Genomic DNA, 19,017 nt, shown 5'->3' on the forward strand with positions numbered 1-19,017 from the left:
GAAAGCAGAAAACAAGAGAACTTTTTGAGAAGAGGAACAAATAAAAAAAGCCTAGAATCCCCATTTGTTTTGGAGGTACTGACATAGCTTTAGGTTTAAACAAAGAACTGGGGAACTGCAACCCAGAACAGGCACCCCCAATCAAAGAACATACGCCCGGAAATGGTCATTTATGGGGCTAGACTACGAGGCCAGAGGAGACCCACTGATCTATGATGTCATCAGGACGTTAAAGTCCGTAACATCACCTAGAGGTAACTCAATTTCTCTTCCCCTGTAGGTCGGCTGGAAGGCCGAGTCTGAGTCCAGTCTCTCATTGGTTACGCACTCTGTCAATCCACTTCATTGTTCAAGTCTTCTGTCCCGCCTTCCCCCATCTGCTTTTGATAGGCTGCTGAATCTGTCACTTTGAAAAGGTCCGCATTCCTTCCGCCTTTCTCCAGGAGACCGAGGGCTAGAAGGGTGGATCCCAGGAGGCTCCCACCCCCCTGAGCTCGGCTTCTCAGCCTGATTGGCTTGTCCAGGTGCCTGTCACTACCGCTTTCACCGTTGACTGGGCATCAGACCGCCGCTCTGCGCGGCGCCGGTTCCGCCCCCGTCGGGTGTTTGTGGTGGGGCTGCGGAGTCGCCGATCCCGCCGGAAGCGCCAGGACAATGGGGACCCGGGACGACGAGTACGATTACCTGTTTAAAGGTGCGCCCGGTGGGGTACAGACAGGCGAGGTCGCGGTAGCGACTGGAGGGCCGAAGCCGTGCTACGGGAACAGAGGGCTCAGGTGGAGCCCGGGGCTTCGACGGGGCCTATGCGGGGTAGGGAGTCGGAGGAAGCGGGGGCAAGTGGAGTTCGCTAGGCTTCGGGCCCTAGTGCGCAGCGGTGAGGAGAGAGGCTCGGCGAGGCCTATGGACCCCGGATGCGCCGGGGCGGGGCCGGGGCCTTGAGGGGGTGGGGTCCGAAGTGGTAGGAGAGGCCGTTGGGGCGGGGCGTCTTGAGGGGCGGGGCTTTCCTGGGTTTGGCGGGCGGACTGCGTTGAAAGCGGGATTTTAGGTGGTTTTAGGACGATGGGGAAGGTTGTGGGCGTGCCCACAAAGCCTGATTGGTCTGCGCCGGGGGCTGACTTACAGGCGGGGCCTCCCTTAGTGTGGAGCCTGGGTCATGTGGTGCAGGAACCCTAAATTATGGTATTTTGGAATGGGGTAGGTTGGGGACTGTCTGTGCATCGCTAGTTCAAACTCTTGGTAATTGATGGAGATGTGATTCAGTTGGTGGTATGCCTAGCAGTAGCATGCTTAAAGCCCTGGATTTTACTCCCAACACCGCATAAATGTTGGTGATGGTGCAGGCCTGAAGTCTCAACACTTGGGAGGCAGAGGTAGGAAGATCAAAAGTGCAGAGGCCAGGCTGGATTACTGGAACCATTTCTCTAAGAAAAAAAGAAAACACACACATGGACGACTCTAAATGCAGTACCTGCACTTTTCTGAGACTTTACAATAATGATCCCTTTTAATCCTCTCTATTAGTTTATACAGGCCATGTGATCCAGGAAACAGGATCACTATAGTGTTGTACACCTGGAATCCCAGTACTCAGAGTTGGAGGGAGGAGGATCTCTTTCCAGCTCAAAGCCAATCCGGGCTGGTGAGGTAGTTTAGGTATTGGTATATACTGCCAAGCCTGATGACCTGAGTTCAACCTTGGGGCCTGCGGTGGAAGAGAGTCAGCAAATTGTCTTCTGCCCTTCACATGTGCTCCGTGTCACATGAGCCCACATACATACATACACAGGAAAAATAGTGTAATTAAGCGGAGTGTGGTGTCATACACCTTTAATCCCAGCACTTAGGAAGCAGAAACAGGCAGAGCTTTGAGTTCAGGGCAAGCCTGGTCTACATAAAGGGGTGAGGGAGAAGTGGCAAGTCAACACAATGAGATTTTTAAAAATTAACGTAGGTTACACTGCCATAGTATGTCTTCAAAACAAAAGGAAAAAAACTGAAGTTCAGAGAGGCAAGTTCCTAAGGGTGGAGCCCAGGACAGGTTTTGCCACTTAGTAAGTTTAGAGCAAGGATTACAGCTTAGATATGGAAAAGTCAGGCGAGATACCTCCCTTCAGCAATACACATCCTACCACAGGAAGAGCTTTCCTATTTAGTGAGCCTCCATCTGTGTCATTGGGGTTCTCATTTTTCTGGTGAGCATATTTAGGGATCTCTGGCACTGAGACACCTTCTATGCCAAGCTGGGCTTTTGGGCCCACTAACCATTCATGCCAGACTCCCGGATTGACAGTGAGTGGTTTTGAGAGCTAACTCCAGGGTCCTCAGGAGTTTGCCCTTCTGGGAGTGTGCCGTGGCCCTCAAAGCCAGCCTTGGCACCTTGGGGTTGTGGAGGTAACTGGGATGTCCTTGTAGCAAAAGGCTCCTAAGACGGAAACAGAGACAAACTTCTGCAAAGATATGGTTACCACACAGCACCATGGGCTGGGAGTGGTCTATATCCAGATGTGAGACTGATTAGCAGGTGTTAGGTTCCAGGTATCACTTCAGAGGCAGAGTACGATTTGGAAAGATTTTGGAGACCAGAGATTTGAACGGCTCTCTGGTGACAGGTGGGCCAGATTCAAGTCCTGCTGTGTCAGGGGCCTGTCCCCACTCAGACCACCCTGAGGAAGCTTCCAGGCAGGACAGGGGATCTTTTCCCTTCAAGTCAGCACATCCAGATATCTGTGGTCATTCCCTGCTTGTTTTTGGCCTTTTACTGTTATAAATAGCCTGGCATTGAATGTGTGCCCAAGTCCTCTCTTTGCCCTGTGGGCTGTTTCCTTGATGTGCATTCCCAGAAGTGCAGTTACTAGGTCAGGGGCGATGGAACTCCATTGCCATTACTGGTACTTGTCTCCAGAGCTCACTTCCTGGAAGCACCAATCAGCTCCTGTGGCAGCTGGCAGTGGGGGAGTGGCCGCCTGCCCCCACTGCCCTCCCCCACTGGCCTCCTTTCCTGGCCTGGCAGGTGCCTTCTGAAAGTCATAGTAGCTGCCTAACCCCCAAGGTCAGCATTTTGCCAGTGCTCACCTTAGGTTTCCTCTCCATTCCTTACATCTCATCTGAAGAGTACATTTGTCTTTTCTGTTCAGACTTTTAAACCATGAAATTAGAAAAAGGAGTGCTGGGAAATTAAGAGAAGAGAGGAAGAAAGGAGCAGCAGCAGGCAGGCCGCTTGCATCCGTCACAACACTCGCCTGCGTGTGGCAAATCCCTCAGAATGTGAATACACTGCACCTGCCAGCCCCTTTTGACACTCACAGCCGTCAGATGCTCAGACTTAGGGCAGGTCAGCCATTATAACAATGGCAGTGACCTGGTCAGCCTTGGAGAGGCGTCTCATATTCAGTGGCAAGAAGATGAATTCAAGGCCAGCCTAGGCTTCATAGCAAGACCTCGTCTCAAGAAAAAAGAATCTTTGGTTGCACTGGAAGTGTTGGCGGGCTGATTTTGTCCCTCTGTGGCTCTCTCTCTTTGCCACCCGGAGGAGCTCAGGAAGTATAGTAGTCTGGCGCTCTGCTGCCTCACCCCACCCTGCCCTGTGCTGGACCACCCTGTCTCTACCGCCTTATCCTAGGCTTTGGTACATTTCTTTGACATGGAGGGCCAGAAGTCTGTGCCTGAGACATCAGCTGCTCATACACGAACACAGTTTTTGGCAGCCACATCACGCTTTGGCTCCTTTGACCTTAAGGCTAAGGCCAAGAGGTCTCCAGAGTGGGTGGCCACGTGCCATTTGTTTTCTCCATAAATAGTCTCCTCTGCCCCAGGAGTGAGCTTGTTTATTTGTACCTAATTATAGATCCTCACATTTCTTCTCCCAACATCTTCTCCAGTCAGCCACTGGCCATTTTCTCAACCTGCTGGTGGATCCCCAGGGATAGCCGTGACTTCTCTGAGGAACACTGAGTTAGGGTTACTGCACTGGGACCACCTAAGCTCTAGAGTTCCCAGCCATTAATGCCTACCCAGTCTTTGAGGGCATAGGTCATGTGGGAAGCACAAGGCTCTGTTCTTCTGACTTGTTCCCCCCCCACCCCCCCCCCACCCCCTGCCAAGGACATAGAAATTACTAGACACCTGGGACAGGGCTAGCCCGAGAATTTATAATCCTCTGTCAAGTACACCAGACTAGGCAGCAAGTCTACCAGGCGTGCTGTGCTAGTGACTCTCACTAGCTCAGAGATTAAGGCAATAAGCCTCCTCTGCCAGTCCCTGGAATAGTTAAGGGACACTTCCTAGAGTACACCTTCCCTACAATCGGTCTCCAGGGCTGCCCTCCTATTATAGGACAGGCCAGAGCATCCAGGGCTCCTGAGGTGTCAGATCTTTGTTTTTGCCAACTGGGCTTGCCTGTTCCAGCAGCCAAATGGCATATCCAGGGGGACCTTTTCCCAGCCAGCAAAGTCACCAACTTCTTTGGAAATGCTGGGGGCTGTGTCCTGAAGGGCCCATTATTTTCCCAAGACAACTGATCACTTGTTTTCTTGACAATGACATTTCACACCCATTCTACATGTAGAGCCAGCCTTGTCACCACTCTGGTGTCTCAGGCACCCTGTGCCAGGGATGCCTGAGCAGCCTAGCCTTCCTGCTGTTCCCCTGGGCGTGGCTATTGACTCTCAGCTTGGTCTGTGCATTCTTGTGCTAAGTGTGTAACCTTGGACTGGGGATTTGGTCTCCCTGTTGAGTATCCTTAACTGCAGTGGGATTATTGACATTTGTGTCTGTCCCTGGGGTGGCCCTGAGAATTTACTAAGCATAGGCCCATGAGTCATTTGGGCATTAGCTTGGCTCAAGGTACAGTCCTGGTCATAGTACAGATGCTGTGGCTAAGGGTCCCTGAGGCTGTGCAGCAGAGGCAAGCCTGAGAAGACAGCGAGGCTGTGAGACCTCCTGAGCAGGGCACATTCTCCGTGTTACTCCTGTGGGCATGAGAATGAGGAACAAAGGTCTCCTGGCTGCGGCAGCTAGGGAAGGAAGTGAAGGGCAGATGCTGTGGAGAGTGATTCCTGCAGTCCAGCTTGTTTGTGTGGCTCAGAAGTCAGTCAGTACCTCAGCCAGTGTGGCTGGGAGTTCCTGGCTCTGGGTTGTAGGCTTCTGTCTACTAGCTCCACATCTATCCTTCTCTGAACTTCTTTTTCAATTAATTATGTATTTATATCCCAAATGTTACCCCACTCCCAGAACTTCTTATACTGGGTACCCACAGAGTCTTGGAAGGATGCTAAGCCTGTCATTACATGTCCTGTGAACCAGAACAAAAGCCTGAACTGACTGAGGAGTCTCACAAACTATTGGGTCTTGACACTGAGTCAGAGTTTGTGACTCTCCTTAATGAATGCCCAGGTGGTTGGAACCTGGGGAACAGGCAGACTGGGGTGCACTGGGCTTCACTGCCTCTAGGAGGAGACCCAGGACCCCCCTGAGCTGTGTGCCATGGATGTAGGGAGATCATGAGACTAAGATGAAAGAGAAAGAAAGGCCTTGTTCCAGAGACCTGAATTCAGATTCTTCCTAGACATTTTCCCAGGCAGGTTGCTGTGGACGTGCAATGCTTGGTGAATGTGATTGGGGATTTGGGAGCAAATCTGCAGAAAAACACAAGCTCTGATTCCTGCTTTGCCTCCCCTTCCCTGATCAAGGTATGCCTTGCATTCCCCATTCCTCAACTGAACCTCAGTTTCCTTGTCTGGAAAATGGGCTGTATATGAGGTGGTGTATGTCATCTTAACAGCCTCTTTTTGTTCCCTCTCTTATTAATCAGTTTGTGGAGGGGGAGTGTTGTTTGTTTTGTAGTTTTGTTTTTGTGGATTTGTTTTGAGATAGCGTCTTACTGCGTATCCCTGGCTGGCCCTCACTTGCCTTCCAAGTGCTAGGATTAAAGGCATGTGCCACCACACCAGGCTTATTTTGTTCTTGAGAGTCTCACGAAGCTTAGGCCTGTTTCAAGCTCACTCTGGAACCAAGGATGACAATGGACTTCTGCTCTTTTGCCTCCATCTCCAGAATAATTTCAGGGTTTACCATCAAGCATGGCTTTATGCCCACCACACCCAGTTCAGTGCAGTGCTAGGGACAGAAGCCAGGGCTTTCTGCTTATTTAGACAAGCACTGTGCCGACTGAGCAGCATCCTCAGTACTGTTTGTCCATTAAGACACGGACTCAAAATGTAATTCAAGCTGACATTGAGCTTACTATGTAGCCCAGGCTATCTTTAAACTCAGAATTCCCCCGAGTCCTGGAATTACAGGCATGTGTCACTATGTCTGCCTCATCATTATGCCTGTCTCAGTCTTCTTATTCTTGGCTCCAAGCACCCGTCCCCAACGGTGAAATGGATCTGGCTGCCTGTTTTGCCCCATCCCCACCTGTGCCCTGAGAGGGGTGGTAGATTCAGACAAGGTAGGCAGGGGAGACCCTTTCAGCTGCTTTGGGGGGGGCCACTTATTTATTCCACAGACATTTGTTGGCACTTGCTGTATGCCAGGCCCTGTGCCAGACAACAAGACTGTCTAAGATTCCTGCTTATAGGGCAGAGAGCCACAAAAACGAAAAGAGTGAAACTAGACAACTAGTTTGCAAGGAGGGTTGCAAGAGCTGGGCCTATGGACAGAGTGGGGAGGGTGGGAAAGTAGAGTTATAATATGATTGTGGGGGGGGGCAGACAAAGAAGGATCAGGGAAGAAGACTCTGTATAAAGGTCCTAACTTAGGACTGTGCTTGATGTGTCAGGGGCAGAGCAAGGAGCCCTTGTAGCTGGCTAGAGCACATGGGAGAGAGAGGGAAGGGAAAGAGGCTTCGGGGCACATAGTGCTGTGCCTTGTTGGCCCCAGGGAGGACCTGGACTCTGATTCTTAGGGACTTAGGACCAATCTAAGTTCTTAGGCTCCTAAGTCCCTGGCTGGGGCAAGCAATGTGGCTCCAGTGCTCACAGATGTTTTCTTTTGGCTGTGAGGAGTACAAGCTTTTGGCTGGGTCCTCAGGAGAAGACTGGTACTGTGATGACTGTAAGATGACAACCTGGCCCTTGAAGGGAGTAAGGAGAATGAAGACAGTCTCTCTCTCTCTCTCTCTCTCTCTCTCTCTCTCTCTCTCTCTGTGTGTGTGTGTGTGTGTGTGTGTGTATGGATGTATATCTGTGCAGCAATTGAATGTATATAGACCAAGTACACATTCAGGGGGCTAGGGATGTAGTTCAATTGGTAGATCTCTTTCCTAGAATGCATGAGACCCTGGATTCTCAGCCCTAGTATCATATATGCCAGGTAGGCATTGTACCAAATACCTGTAGTCCCTACACTTAGGAGGAAGAGGCAAAATGGTCAGTATTTGTACGTATTTCTCTGGTACGTAGTGAATTGGAGGCCAGCTTGGGCTACTTAAGACCCTATCTCAAAAGAAGATGCACATAGAGGTATATATAATTCTGTATGTCTTCAGAATCTGAAGCCACCTGATGGAGCCCACATGGAAACAGACCATTGTAGCACTGGTCCCCAGAAGCATCCTAGTGTCCCTTCCATTACAAAGGGGATGCAGGATCGATCGGAGAGTGTGAGAGGAAGAAAGAACTGAAGCTAACTATAGGTAGTTGGCATGAGTGCCTCCTAAGTTGAGTGAGTTATTGACTAAGCTAAGGAAGGTGAAGGTGGCACCTAGTGAGTTGATTTGGGTGAGCAGGAGGCTCTATTCTGTTGCGCTGATTTGAAATGTGGGGCTCTGTCAGGAGATAAAGGTGCACCCACAGAATGGAGGCTAATGTAAGAGTCGTCAGCATTATTTGTAGCCAGAAGCCTGGATAGGGTCATCTGGGGACCCACGTCATGTGGCTCCCTTCTATTTTCAAGTAGAAGGATAGCTTGCAGCGACTCCTGATGGGCAGTGTGGCATCACTGAAGCCCAGGAAGAAACCGGCTAGGAGAAGGAGGGCCCTCTGAGCTGCTGCGTGGGGACAAGGCACTGATAGTTAACCTTTCTTGTAGCCACTGGGATGTCTGTAGGTTGTATGTATGTTCACTGGGGACCCTGAGTCCTCCCCCCAACCCCCCACTGGGGTGTCTGTAGGTTGTATGTTCACGGGGTGGGGGGGTAGCCTGAGTCCCCCACCCCCCAGGGTTCTTCCTACCCTGTGCTCCTCAGCCTGCTTAGCAGGGCCGGTGAGCTCGGCCTCCAGTCTGTTGCCTGGCTGTATCTTGTCCACTGCACCATGGGTCCTGATCCAAAGATGGATGCCCCTTCCACTGCGTGTAGAAGGGAGAAAATTAGAGCAATGCTTGGAGTGGTAAAGCATCAAAAGTGTATTCTTAGCCTGGCTTTTTGGTACACTCTGCTAATCCCGGCACTTAGGAGGCTGAGGCAGAAAGATGAAAACCCCAGCGTCAGCAGGGCTATGTTGTAACACCCAGTCTCACTTTCCTCTTACTCTCCTTCTCCCCCACCCACAAAAACTGTATTCTTTTCAAGAAAGAGAAATCAGACATTTAAACTGAGCAACTCACTGTGTGTGTGTGGGGGGGGGGGGGGGGCTACCTGTTGGGCCTTGGGCCCTCCAGGCCTTGAAGCTCCCAGGTAGGTCCTAGTTCCTCCTGAGAGCTCTCCCACTGCTTGTCTCTCACACACTCGCTAGGTAGGGCCACTGCGTGGGTTCAGTGTGTGTCTCTCCCATGCTGTCTCTCGTAGGCTGGGAGCCAGATCCTGTGTGAATACCCTTTCCTGTTCCTCAGGCCTTGGTAACCAAGCCTGCAGCTCCTCCCTTGGCTCTCCACTGGTAGGCCCACCCTCAGCTTGAGAATTCCACACCTCTGCCTTCAGGGACCCCAAGATTTCTGGCTGAGATATCTGATTAGATGCCTACTGCCCATTGCATCTGCATTGTGTGCATGTGATCACATGTCACATGTCACAGAAATGTGAGCAGGTGCACATGTGCACACATGCATGGTGACTCCTGGGACTAAGAACCTGGATGGCTGCCTCAGCCCCTGGAGGCTCTGTCTTTCAAGCCTGGCACCAGCCAGTTCTCCTGCAGAGCCTGTCTGCTGGTCTCATGGCCTGTATCCTGGGAGCTTTAACCTGTAATAGTTCATTTCTCCTAGCCATGTTGTCCTGATGTCTGTCGTTACTGTTGTTTTGAGACACTGTGTCATGTAGCCTGGGCTTGCCTCAAGAAGTTTGTTAGGGAGCCAAGAATGACCTTCTATTTCTTTATCTCTTCTTTTCTTTTCTTTTCTTTTTTTTTAATGGGGGGCGGGGAGTCAGGCATGGCTTTTTGAGACATGGTCTTACTGTGTGGCCTTGAATGTTGGCCTGGAGCTTGATATGTAGACCAGGCTGGCCTCCCAAGTGCTGAGATTAAAGATCTTAGATTTCTAATCTGCCTGCCTCCACTTCCTGAGTTCTGTTATTCCAGGCATGCACCACCATGCTCAATTTATGCAGTGCTGGAGACTGAACCAAAGGCTTGACCCGTGATAGGCAGGCAGTCTGTCATCTGAGCTGCAGCCTTGGGTTTACATCTTCATGATTGGCTCCAGCTGCAAGGCGGCATGCACAGGGCCAGATCGAGACGTTTTCTGCCGGTCACTGTTACAAGGCCAGTTTTTAGGCTGGAGGAAACCTTATGACAGATGACAGTGATGGGACCTTCTATGAGGACTGAGAGAGTAATCCTGACCTCAGGCAGGAGTGGTGGCCAGCTGTGTCTAGGCTGCAGCCAGAACGCATGTTCCTGTGGCTCATTTAACTGTCAGTACTACAGGTGAATGAAGCTTGGTTTGTCTGAAGTAGCCGGAGAAGCAGCATGGACAGAGGAGGAGCATTGCTTCCTGTTACTTCAAACACCAGACACAAACCCTAATAGACATTAACCCATCCTGTGCCCTGAACAAAGCCATAGTAATAAGGGCATGCCCACCTGTGTCCCTTCCTGTGGACTGCATGCTGGCCAGGTCCTGACTCTGTGGGCCAGCTGCCTTCCTGTTCACACATGTAGAATAGGTGGCCTAGAAAGGTTAAGTGACTTTCAAGGTCACTCAGCTCCAGAACTTTCTGTGACCATTCTTGACTTATTCACCTCTCAGGCTCTGGGGTAGTTGCGTGCACATCCTTCTTGCAGTGTGCCCTGGGATGTCACCATATTCTAGCTGGGACAGTCTTCCTCTGAAGACAAGAGACCAGCAGAGGCATGTGTGCTGACTGTTTCTGACGCTTCCATTTACCGGTGTATTCCCAGCGTGTCTGTGGGTGGCAGAAATCAGGGAGCCGCCATGCAGGTTTGGTGGTGGCTCTGGGAAACTGGGTGCTGCCGGATCCTCACCTCTGCTCCCTCTCTCCTGCCCCCAAGTGGTGCTTATTGGGGACTCAGGTGTAGGTAAGAGCAACCTGCTGTCACGCTTCACCAGAAACGAGTTCAACCTGGAGAGCAAGAGTACCATCGGGGTGGAGTTCGCCACGCGCAGCATTCAGGTGGACGGCAAGACCATCAAGGCTCAGATCTGGGATACTGCCGGCCAGGAGCGCTACCGTGCCATTACCTCTGCGTGAGTTTAGCTGGGGTCAAGACCAGGAGACAGCAGGGTGTGTGGCATGTGACATGGGAGCTTAGAAGGGTATGTAGGGGCTGAACTAGAGCCTGGAAAGTTTGAGCTTGGGAGGGTACCCTGAGCTTGGGACCCAGAGGCAGACCAATGCCCAACCTGTTGCAGAACCTGGCTGTGAGGTTGTTACTGGGGAGACAGTGAAGGGCCAGCTTAGGCCTTCCATTGTCACCCGGCGTCACTCCGCTGTTCTGGCATCTTCTCCCAGTCTTAGCATACATTTTGCCTCCCAATTGCTGAGACCCATCCAGCCTGCCTTTTTCTGCCCTGCGCCCCTGGCTATCCCCTCACCTCATTTGTTAGTGTTCTGCATTTTCTTCACCATGGCCTCATCATGGGCCCTTCATCCCTAGAGGATGGAAAGGGTGCCATCTGTGGCACAGGCCTGTGTGCACAGTGAACATTGGCACTTCTGCCTGGTAGCAGCCTTCTCCTACACAGCTGCTGTATCTTCTCCTTGTTGATGGCCTTATGGGTGTCTTCTAGTCCTGAGCCCCAGATTCCCTCCTCAGTCTCTCCCATTCCTGAAGGGCCTCCTTCAAAGAGAGAATGTCTGCCCTTTGTCTGGGCCCAACCTTGGGCCATCCTCTGGGGTTCCCGTGAGGCTGCCACCGCCCTCCTGTGTAAGGCTCACGTGTGTTCCTACGCTGCAGGTACTACCGTGGTGCAGTGGGTGCACTGCTGGTGTATGACATTGCCAAGCACTTGACCTATGAGAACGTGGAGCGCTGGCTGAAGGAGCTGCGGGATCATGCAGATAGCAACATTGTCATCATGCTGGTGGGCAACAAGAGTGACCTGCGCCACCTTCGGGCTGTGCCCACTGACGAGGCCCGTGCCTTTGCAGGTGAGCTTGTGGCAGACATGCCAGTAAGGGGGAGGATTGTGCTCTGAGAACTAGACTGGACAGACAGGTGCAGAGAAACATCTGGAAGTCCAGCACCCACCTCCTCCTGTGTCAAGGCTCGTAGTCATAGTGTTTGTGTTCAGCCTCTTGTCCCTGAGCAGTCAACCTCTTGGTCCCACCTGCTAGCAGCAACTCTTCCTTCAGATCCTGAGCTGGCAGGTGGGCGGGTATGGTCCTGGAGAGGGTCATTCAGAGGACTATCGTGAGAGGGGCGTGGGGACCAGACCCTCTCATCAAGAGAGACTTTTCTCTGTTCCAGAAAAAAACAACTTGTCCTTCATTGAGACCTCAGCCTTGGATTCCACCAACGTAGAGGAAGCATTCAAGAACATCCTCACAGGTGTGTCCAGGGTCTGGGTGGGGACAAGGACGGTGCTCAATGTGTGGGGCCCAGTATAGACCTTCCTCACCCCTGCTGGCAGGTGGCACAGAGGCCCTCACCTAAGTCCCTATGACATGGGCCCTTCTGGGGCTGCAGGGGAAGGAAGAAACAAACAGCCTGGGCCCCTGTTCACCTGGCTGTGCCTGGGACCCTCCAGGAGCCCAGCCCCGAATTCTGCTTTACCGTGATGTGCTAGGGGTTCCTTACAGCATGGTGGGAAATTGCCTCTGTTTCCTATTGCTGTGATAAAATACTCTAAACAAGAAGGCAGATTCAGCATTTCTTTTGGCTGACAGCTCAAGGTACTTGAAGCAGCTGGTCACGTCATGACAGTCAGGAGACTGGGGACACATGCAAGCTGCCACTTAGCTCCCTTTCCCCACTCAGTGGTCCCAATCCCTGCCGGGAATGGCTCTGCCTATGTCACTTAATGTCACCAAGGTCCTCCCCTGCGGGTGTGCACAGAGACCCTTCTTCCAGGTGATCCTAGGTTCTGTCAAGTTGAGGATTAGGAGTCATCAGCCTATAGCCTGCAGAAACGTAAATTACTTTCACTGGGTACACAGCTTGCTCATTGCGTCCTTCCTGTTGCAGAAATCTACCGTATTGTGTCACAGAAGCAAATCGCTGACCGCGCAGCCCATGATGAGTCCCCTGGCAACAATGTGGTGGACATCAGTGTGCCACCCACCACCGATGGACAGAAACCCAATAAGCTGCAGTGCTGCCAGAACCTGTGACTGCCCTGCACCTTGCCCCAGCGTGCGTGCACGTCCTTGGTCCTTGGCCAGCCCCTCACCAGTGTCCTCCCGGCCCTCCCTTGTCCCTCTAGGACAGGCTGCTCCCACCCTCCAAGTGAGCTCCGCCTGCCAGCCTGATGGCCCAGGAAGAGCAGGAGTCCAGTGGCCTCTCCTGCCCTGCCTGCTCGAGAGAAGCTAGAAGCCCCTTGCTTATGTACCTGCTCTGGGATCTTATGGGCATCTTGACAGGGTAGGGAGGTTGATAGGATGGACAGGGCCAGCCAGAGGTGAGGAAGATGAGTGGAAGGAGCCGGCTTCTCCTGTTTTCCATGTCAGACTCCAGGGATTGATACCTCCTTTCCCTTCCTCTCTGGTCAGTTGACCCAGCTGGCCCTGCATCCCCACCCCAAACCCTCTCTGAGCTGATACCTGAAGAGCCAGGCATCAGGGGCTGAGCAGGTGGACATTCTGGGCTCTGCCTCCTGCCTACACCACCATAGCCAGCGCCAGCACGGCCTCCAGCATTCCCAGGCCTGCGCACTCCTGCTCCTGCCTGTAGATTTATGCTGGGAGAAGACCCCCCCCCCCGCTGCCCCTCCCTCCTCCTCTGCACGCAGCGCTCTCCTCTGCCCGTCCCCACTTCTCTGTCTCGTCTCCTTGTCTGGTCAGGAACCTGTCTGCAAGTGAAGCAATATCTCCGTGTTTTGTATATACAACTGCTCTTGTAGCCTTTGGTTTTTGTTATTGTAGAGAAACACAGATTCTTTATACACTTTGTAAAATTTACGCCAAACCCCAGCTCTCGAACTCTTATTCTCCTGTAGCCCTTGCACTGTTGCCCGTTACTAAAATGTATAAGCCACTTCTGTACAGAAACCCACCACTCAGCCTCTGTCTTCTTTCTCTCCACCAAGTGATGTTCCTGAACCAGGGTCCTTTTACTCGTCCCCAGTGATAGGTCAGCCTAGTAGCCAAGGGAGGCCGTGGGTAGGTGCTGCTCTTGCACAGTAGGCTCTAAGATGAGGATCTTGGGCCCCGAGGAGGGGAGGCTGAGTCCTATGCAGGCGGCTCCTGTAGTGTGGAGGAAGGAAATGCTGCTGACCCCAAGTGGTACCGCCTTCCCCAAATAGCTTGTATCTAGGATCGCCAGACCTAGGGCGCCCCCTGGTGTGAATGGGAAGCATAAGCAAGCTTGCCATTGCCACCTGCTGCCAACAATGGCCTCCTCATCTGGGGTCCTGCAAGGAGGACTTGGTAACAGTGGGTGACATCAGCCCTACCACGGCTGTCTTTACTCAAGACTGACACTTGATGGGGACAGTGGGGGGCAACAGTGACTACAAGGTGAACAGACCTTGATCTTCACTGGTGCTTCCCAGAATCCATCTCCCTTGTTCCCGTGCCCAAAGATGACAGTAACAAGATGTGTTCTTCTCCATCCCTGAAGGAAATCTTACCATTCAAGTACAGCCCTAGACTAGAAGCCCTAGTCTTTGGATGAAGAGAACCTGGAGTTACCCTGTGTAGCCTCCGTGTGTGTGTGGGGGGGGGGGGTGGTGATGGTGGGGGGGGGGGGGGTCCCAGATACATCTCTGATCCCAGCTGGCCACAGTGGCTCACACTTGTTATACTTTGGAGGTGGTGACAGGAGATCAGAAGTTCAAGGCTAGCTTTTGCTACATGAGACTCTAAGAAATAAAATTTAAATTAAAAAAAAAAATAAAAAGGAAAAACTAAAGACCCCCAAAGAAGTTGGGGTGGATCTTCAGGACATGTCACAAATCAGAAGTCAGCCCAGGCCAAAGCTACTGATGGGAGGTGGACTGTCTAGCAGAAGTAAGCCGGAGGTGTCACAGGTTTAAGACTCAGCTCACAAGAGCTGCCAATGCAGTTGACATACTGGAAGAAGCAACTCTAAGTTGTGCTCTGATTTCCACATGACACAATATTTTTACATAAATACATATATTTGTAAAAATATATATATTTATGTCACTGGGCTGGACCAGTGGCCCTGGGTTAAAATGCTGCATGATTATAGATCCCAGCATTCAGGAGATCCCAGAGCTCACTTAAAGCTGGACTCACTAACACAAAGACCTGTAGTCCCAACAATCCTTTGGGGAAATCAAAGGCAGAAACAATACTCAGAAGCTCATGGGCCAGCTTCTGCAGGGGTAAAACAAGAAAGACCCCGTCTCAAACCTTGTAGACAAGATGAGGACTCCCTATAAAGTTGGCCTCTAACCTGGACCCTTAGAGAAGGAAGACTATTTGCACACACAAATGTGCACATAACCCACATGCAATGAACACAAATGTGCATGCATGCATGCAGCCACATGCAATGTGCACACACAAATGTGTCCACATAGAGTGTACACACTGATGCTCTCACAGTGTACACCCATGCACACATAAGTAGACATGCACTCACATGCAGTGTACATGCAATACATCATATGCTTTGGTTGTAAGAAGTGGAAAACTCAAGCTAGAACTGATCTGCAAGCTTCAGAAGCTGCTTTCATAGAGCCAGAAGTTATGTAGGCTGCTAGGGGAGAACTGTCATTGATAGCTCTGCCTGTAAACCCTGCATGCCAGAGTACTAACATGCTAGGCAAGATATGCCTGCTGGCGCAATAGTGGCATGATTTATGAGTAGCAGTTCCTTTCTGATTAAAGTCCATTCCACAGAAGAGAGTTCATCTTTGGTACTGTAGTCAAAGGCTTGCAGCTAGGGATGTTGTAGGATGCACATGCCTGCATTCCCCCACATCAGCATTGTCTCTCAAAACAATAAATTAATTCAAAGCGCATAAGCAACTCACTTGCTGTTTGGTCAAGCGTTTAGCTGCTGTGTCCAGGTAGGGGCTAGACTAGAACTGGAGGCAGGGCTTAGTCTTAGCCAAACATAAAACTGGATTATTATAGAATTGTTGGGTTTGTAACTCAACCCACTGTCAGTGTAGCAAGGGACTGGAGAAAACAGTACCAAGATCACCACATGAAAGACAGACACAGAAGTACTGGAAACCATTACACACATGCAACAAGCAGAGATGCTCAAGACAGCCCATGAACCAGCCGGGCGGTGGTGGCGCACGCCTCTAAGCCCAGCACTCTGGGAGGCAGAGGCAGGCAGATTTCTGAGTTTGAGTCCAGCCTGGTCTACAGAGTGAGTTCCAGGACAGCCAGGGCTATACAGAGAAACCCTGTCTCGAAAAAAACAAATCCAAAAAACCAAAAAGAAAGAAAGAAAGAAAGCCCATGAACTCGGGAGGCAGGAGTATCTCTGAGTTTGAGGCTAGTCTGGTCTACATAGCAAGTTCCAGGACTATACAGGAAAAAGAGAAAACCCAAGATATAAAAATGTGGAGAAGTAGGTGCAGTGCTGATGACCTCTAAAGAATCATGAGTCTTGTGGCTTAGCGCTTCTGAGTACGTATTTTCCTCCATTTGTAATTCAGACTGGTCTTGAACTCAGAGATCTGCCAGCATCTGCCTCCTGAATGCTGGGATTTGGAACTTTATGTGTATGCATGTTTTGACTACATGTATGTGTACCACATGCATGCAATTTCCCCAGAGGCCAGAAGAACGTGTCAACTAGAGTTACAAATGGTTGTAAACTGCCATGTGAGTGCTGGGAATTGAACGTGAGTTCTCTAGTAGAGCAACCAGTGTTGTTAATCACAAAGCCATCTCCCATCTTACTTTACTTTTTTCCCCCAAAGATTGATTTATTTATCTGTAGCTGTCTTCAGTCACACCAGAAGATGGCATCAGATCTCATGATGGATGGTTGCGATCCACCATGTGGTTGCTGGGATTTGAACTCAGGACCTTCGGAAGAGCAGTCAGTGCTCTTAACCACTGGGCCATCTCTCCAGTCCTTTCCTTTTCTTTATAAACTTGCTTTCTTTTTGTCTCTTTATATATGTGTATGTTGAATTTGTAGTGTGTGCATGGTGTATGTTTGTATGTGTGTATAGATGCACATACCTGTGGGGAGAACCAGAGGTAGGTTACAAGGTGTTCTCCTCTATTTGAGGTAGGATTTCTCCCAGGAAGCCCAATAAATCCCCCTCTCCCTCATCATCAGTGCTGGGTGATACCTGGTTTCTTACATGGATGATAGCACTCAAATTCTGGTGGTCTTGCTTACACAGCAAGTGCTCTTGGCCACTAAGCCCTCATCCAGCCCCAGACGGTCTCTATTTCTAACCATTTGCTCTATGTGCAATTCTCTGTCCTGGAACAGTAGACCCTAGAAACCTCAGTGAGTGTCCTCAAAACTCTGATCCACATCTGAAACAATATGTTAGTGGTGCAAATGTGGAGGCCAACTTTTATATATATATATATAATGTTGTATTAATTATTTTATTTATTTACATTTCAAATGTTGTCCCTCCTCCCCTCCACAAACCTCCCTCCCTCTCCCCGTCGCCTTTGCCTCTAAGAGGGTGACCACCCACCCACTCCGGGCTCACCCCTACAGCATCCCCCTTCAGTGGGGCAACAAGCCTCCACAGGACCAAGGGTCTCCCCTCCCACTGATGCTGGATAAGGCAGTCCTCTGCTACATATGTCGAGAAAGCCATGGACTCACTCTTTGGTTGGTGGTTTAGTCCCTGGGAGCTCTGTGGGATCCAGTTAGTTGATGTTCTTTTTATGGGATCGCACGTCCCTTCAGCTCCTTCAGTCTTTCCCCTAACTCTTCCCTTGGGGGCCCCAGGCTCAATCTGATTGCTGGCTGTGAGTATCTGCATCTGTATTGGTCAGGTGCTGGTAGAACCTCTCTGGGAACAGCCATACCAGGCTCCTGTCAGCAAACACTTCTTGGCAACAGCAATAGTGTCAGGGTTTGGTGTCTGCAGATGGGATGGATCCGAAGATGGGATGGTCTCTGGATGACCTTTCCTTCAGTCTCCGCTCCATTTTTGTTCCCATGTTTCCTTTAGACAGGGACAATTTTGGGTTAAAAAAAAAATTGAGATGGGTGGGTGGCCTCATCCTTCCCACCGAAGGCTGTGCATACTCAGGTTCCATCTCCCCCGCTGTTGGGTGTTTTGACTAATATCATCCCCATCGGGTCCTGGGAGCCTCTCTAATCCATAGCATTGGGGATTTTCTAGTGGTTCCCCATTCCCCACACCCCACTACTTATTTCTATTCATTCTCCTGGCCCTCTGGACTTCTCTGGTCCTGCCACACCCCCTTTTCTCCTCCCCTTCCCTCTCACCCAGGACCCTTCCTCCCTCCACCTCTGTGATTGAAGAATCCACACTTTGGCCTTCCTTCTTGTTAAGCTTCATATGTTCTGTGAGTTGTATCATGGGTATTCTGAGCTTCGGGGCTAATATCCACTGATCAATGAGTACATACCATATATGTCTTTTTGGGTCTGGGTTACCCCATTCCAGATGATATTTTCTAGTTCCATCCATTTTCCTGCAAAATTCATGAAGTCATCGAAGTCATCGTTTTTTAACAGCCGAGTAGTACTCTGTTGTGTAAATGTACCACATTTTCTGTATCAATTCTTCTGTTGAGAGATATCTGGGCTGTTTCCAGCTTCTGGCTATTATAAATCAGGCTGCTATGAACATAATGGAGTACATGTCCTTGTTATATGTTGGAGCATCTTTTGGGTATATGCCTATGTCTTTTTATATGGGAATTAAGTCCATTGATGTTGAGAGATATTAAAGACCAATGATTGTTGGTTCCTATTAGGTTTTTGTTTTTTTGGGGGGGGGGGGTTTGTTGTAGGTTGGTTGGTTGGTTTTGGTTTTTTTGAGACAATGTTTCTCTGTGTAGCCCCGGATGTCCTGGAACTTACTCTGTAGACCAGGCTGGCCTTGAACTCAGAAATCTGCCTGCCTCTGCCTCCCAAGTGCTGGGCTTAAAGGTGTGCGTCATCACCGCCCAGCTGGTTCCTATTAGTTTTGTTGTTAGAGATGGTATTATGTTTGTATGGTTCTCTTCTTTTAGGTTTATTGTGAGATGATTCATTTCCTGGTTTTCCTTGGGTGTAGCTTCCCTCCCTGTGTTGGAGTTTTCCTTCTATTATCCTCTGTAGGGCTGGATTAGTGGAAAGATATTGTTTAAATTTTGGTTTTGTCATGGAATATCTTGGTTTCTCCATCGATAATGATTGAGAGTTTTGCTGGGTGTAGTTGCTTGGACTGGCATTTGTGTTCTCTTAGGGTCTGTATGAGGTCTGCCCAGGATCCTCTGGCTGTTAGAGTCTCTGTTGAGCAGTCTGGTGTGATTCTGTTAGCTCTGCTTTATATGTTACTTGGCCTTTTTCCTTTACCACTTTTAACATTCTTTCTTTG

At 50.4% G+C, this 19,017-nt stretch overlaps 1 protein-coding gene across 1 annotated transcript; it reads left to right on the forward strand.

The window, feature by feature from the left end:
* The first annotated feature begins 550 nt into the window (after positions 1-550).
* Positions 551-13,550, forward strand: Rab11b (RAB11B, member RAS oncogene family). The gene is made up of 5 exons (XM_052165484.1): positions 551-694; positions 10,389-10,584; positions 11,295-11,488; positions 11,808-11,888; positions 12,525-13,550. Exons 1-5 carry the CDS (start codon positions 655-657, stop codon positions 12,668-12,670), a joined length of 657 nt encoding a protein of 218 aa, XP_052021444.1. The 5' UTR covers positions 551-654; the 3' UTR covers positions 12,671-13,550.
* The last annotated feature ends 5,467 nt before the right edge of the window (positions 13,551-19,017 follow it).

This window comes from Apodemus sylvaticus, chromosome 20, assembly GCF_947179515.1.
Source record: "Apodemus sylvaticus chromosome 20, mApoSyl1.1, whole genome shotgun sequence".
NCBI classification, from domain to species: Eukaryota; Metazoa; Chordata; class Mammalia; order Rodentia; family Muridae; genus Apodemus; species Apodemus sylvaticus.